Source organism: Salvelinus sp. IW2-2015, linkage group LG20, assembly GCF_002910315.2.
Source record: "Salvelinus sp. IW2-2015 linkage group LG20, ASM291031v2, whole genome shotgun sequence".
Taxonomy (NCBI): domain Eukaryota; kingdom Metazoa; phylum Chordata; class Actinopteri; order Salmoniformes; family Salmonidae; genus Salvelinus; species Salvelinus sp. IW2-2015.
In genome coordinates this window covers 7445836-7447719 of record NC_036860.1, presented here as the reverse complement: position 1 = coordinate 7447719, position 1884 = coordinate 7445836, and the positions used below count along the sequence as shown (strand labels likewise).

Sequence of the window (1884 nt, the reverse complement as noted above, 5' to 3'; positions counted from 1 at the left end):
ATTCATCAGGTATTCATTTATTCGTATTTCTATTAGGGTGTAGTGTGGTTGAAATATCGTACTCACACTTACCAGCTGCAGAACGTCTTCATCTTTTGGCATTATAGAGACCTCCAACACACTCTCACTGTGGAGGGAACGAGAGGAAAGGAGAGAGGGACAAGGAAGAGGGCAAAGAGAGGGGGGAACCGAAGAGAGGGGAGAGAAGGAGGGAGGAAGGGGAGAAGGGAAAAAGGAACACAGATGGAAGAGTAGGAAAAACAATATCATTCCACATTTGTTCCAAACTCTATCATGTTACAGTAAGAGAAGACTTTCCCCCTGTTGCGACGAAGGGTTTTGTTTTGCTTTGAGAGGAGTTGATCAGCAACCATGTCACAGGAGACCCTGTTGACGATGACCCTGGTGACTCTACTGCTCTCAGTGGACGTGTTCTGGACACTCATTGCTCCAGGCTATTCTCTTTAGGAGGAAATACTCACACAAGTCGAGGAAGACTTACACAACTGAACATGTTCCACATTCCAGAATCATGCTATACATACATGCAAAATGCAAAGTAAACGACAGACATGTCTCGTACATAAACGACACCCACACATACAGTGCATTCGGAAAGCATTCAGGCCCCTTGACTTTTTCCACATTATGTTACGTTACAGCCTTATTCTAAAAAGGATTAAATTAATAATTTCCCTCATCAATCTACACACAATACCTCATAAAGACAAAGCAAAAACTGTTTTTTTGGAAATTTTTGCAAATGTATATATATTTTTTTACAGAAATCCCCGATTTACATAAGTTTTCAGACTGTTTGCTATGAGACATGAAATTGAGCTCAGGTGCATCCTGTGCATCCTGTTTCCATTGAGCTCTGGTGCATCCTGTTTCCATTGAGCTCAGGTGCATCCTGTTTCCATTGAGCTCAGGTGCATCTTGTTTCCATTGAGCTCAGGTGCATCTTGTTTCCATTGAGCTCAGGTGCATCCTGTTTCCATTGAGCTCTGGTGCATCCTGTTTCCATTGAGCTCAGGTKCATCCTGTTTCTACAACTTGATTGGAGTCCACCTGTGGTGAATTCTGTTGATTGGACATGATTTGGAAAGGGACACACCTGTCAATATAAAGGTCCCACAGTTGACAGTGCATGTCAGAGTAAAAACCAAGCCAGGAGGTCGAAGGAATTGTCCGTAGAGCTCCAAGACAGGATTGTGTCGAGGCACAGATCTGGGGAAGGGTACCAAAAAATGTCTGCAGTATTGAACCATTGGCTCCAACTTACTTCTCCCTACATGGCACATGCAGTATGTTACTGTCACTTCATTCTTCAATTGATTAAATAGGACCTGATGATAACGATTAAATAAATCATTGCCCACTGGGCACAGATGTCAATTCATCGTCTATTCAATGTTGGTTCAACGTAATCTCTTTGAAATGATGTGCAACCAACAGTGAACCAGTGTGAGCCTAGTGGGAATATACTATAAGCGTCAATATCATGACATGAGCATAAATACCGCCAATAATCCAATTGAGACTCAATAAAAGGACAACTCTATGCACAGGTCCAAGTTCAGGTTCACTACCCTTTTCTTAACAGTGGCATTAAAGCTAAAGAATCAAACTGTTCTAGGAACAGTGTTTTGGGGCCACAAGGTCATCGGCAGCAGTGGGGCTCTCTCCTGCAGGGGGAGCAGTGTAGCTAGAGGGGGACCCTGGCTAGGAGGGGCGGTGACATATCGAGACACCAGAGTCTAGTGGTGATGGTGTTGACTGAGGGAGACAACTTACCCTTTCCATTCCCGTTCTCCTCGTCCTGTGAAGACAACGAAAAACAACATCAACACTGATATCCAGGCCCAGACAGACAATGTCACC

At 43.8% G+C, this 1884-nt stretch overlaps 1 protein-coding gene across 1 annotated transcript in view; it reads right to left on the bottom strand.

Annotated features, from left to right (window-relative positions):
- Positions 1-420: 420 nt before the first annotated feature.
- Positions 421-1884, bottom strand: part of LOC111981400 (rho GTPase-activating protein 23-like) — a 93475-nt gene continuing 92011 nt past the window's right edge. The window contains exons 3-5 of the mRNA XM_070433689.1: positions 1798-1822; positions 1245-1291; positions 421-462 (exon numbers count right to left, since the gene is read on the bottom strand). Coding sequence (XP_070289790.1) covers positions 421-462; positions 1245-1291; positions 1798-1822 — 114 coding nt within the window. The remainder of the gene's footprint in view (positions 463-1244; positions 1292-1797; positions 1823-1884) is intronic.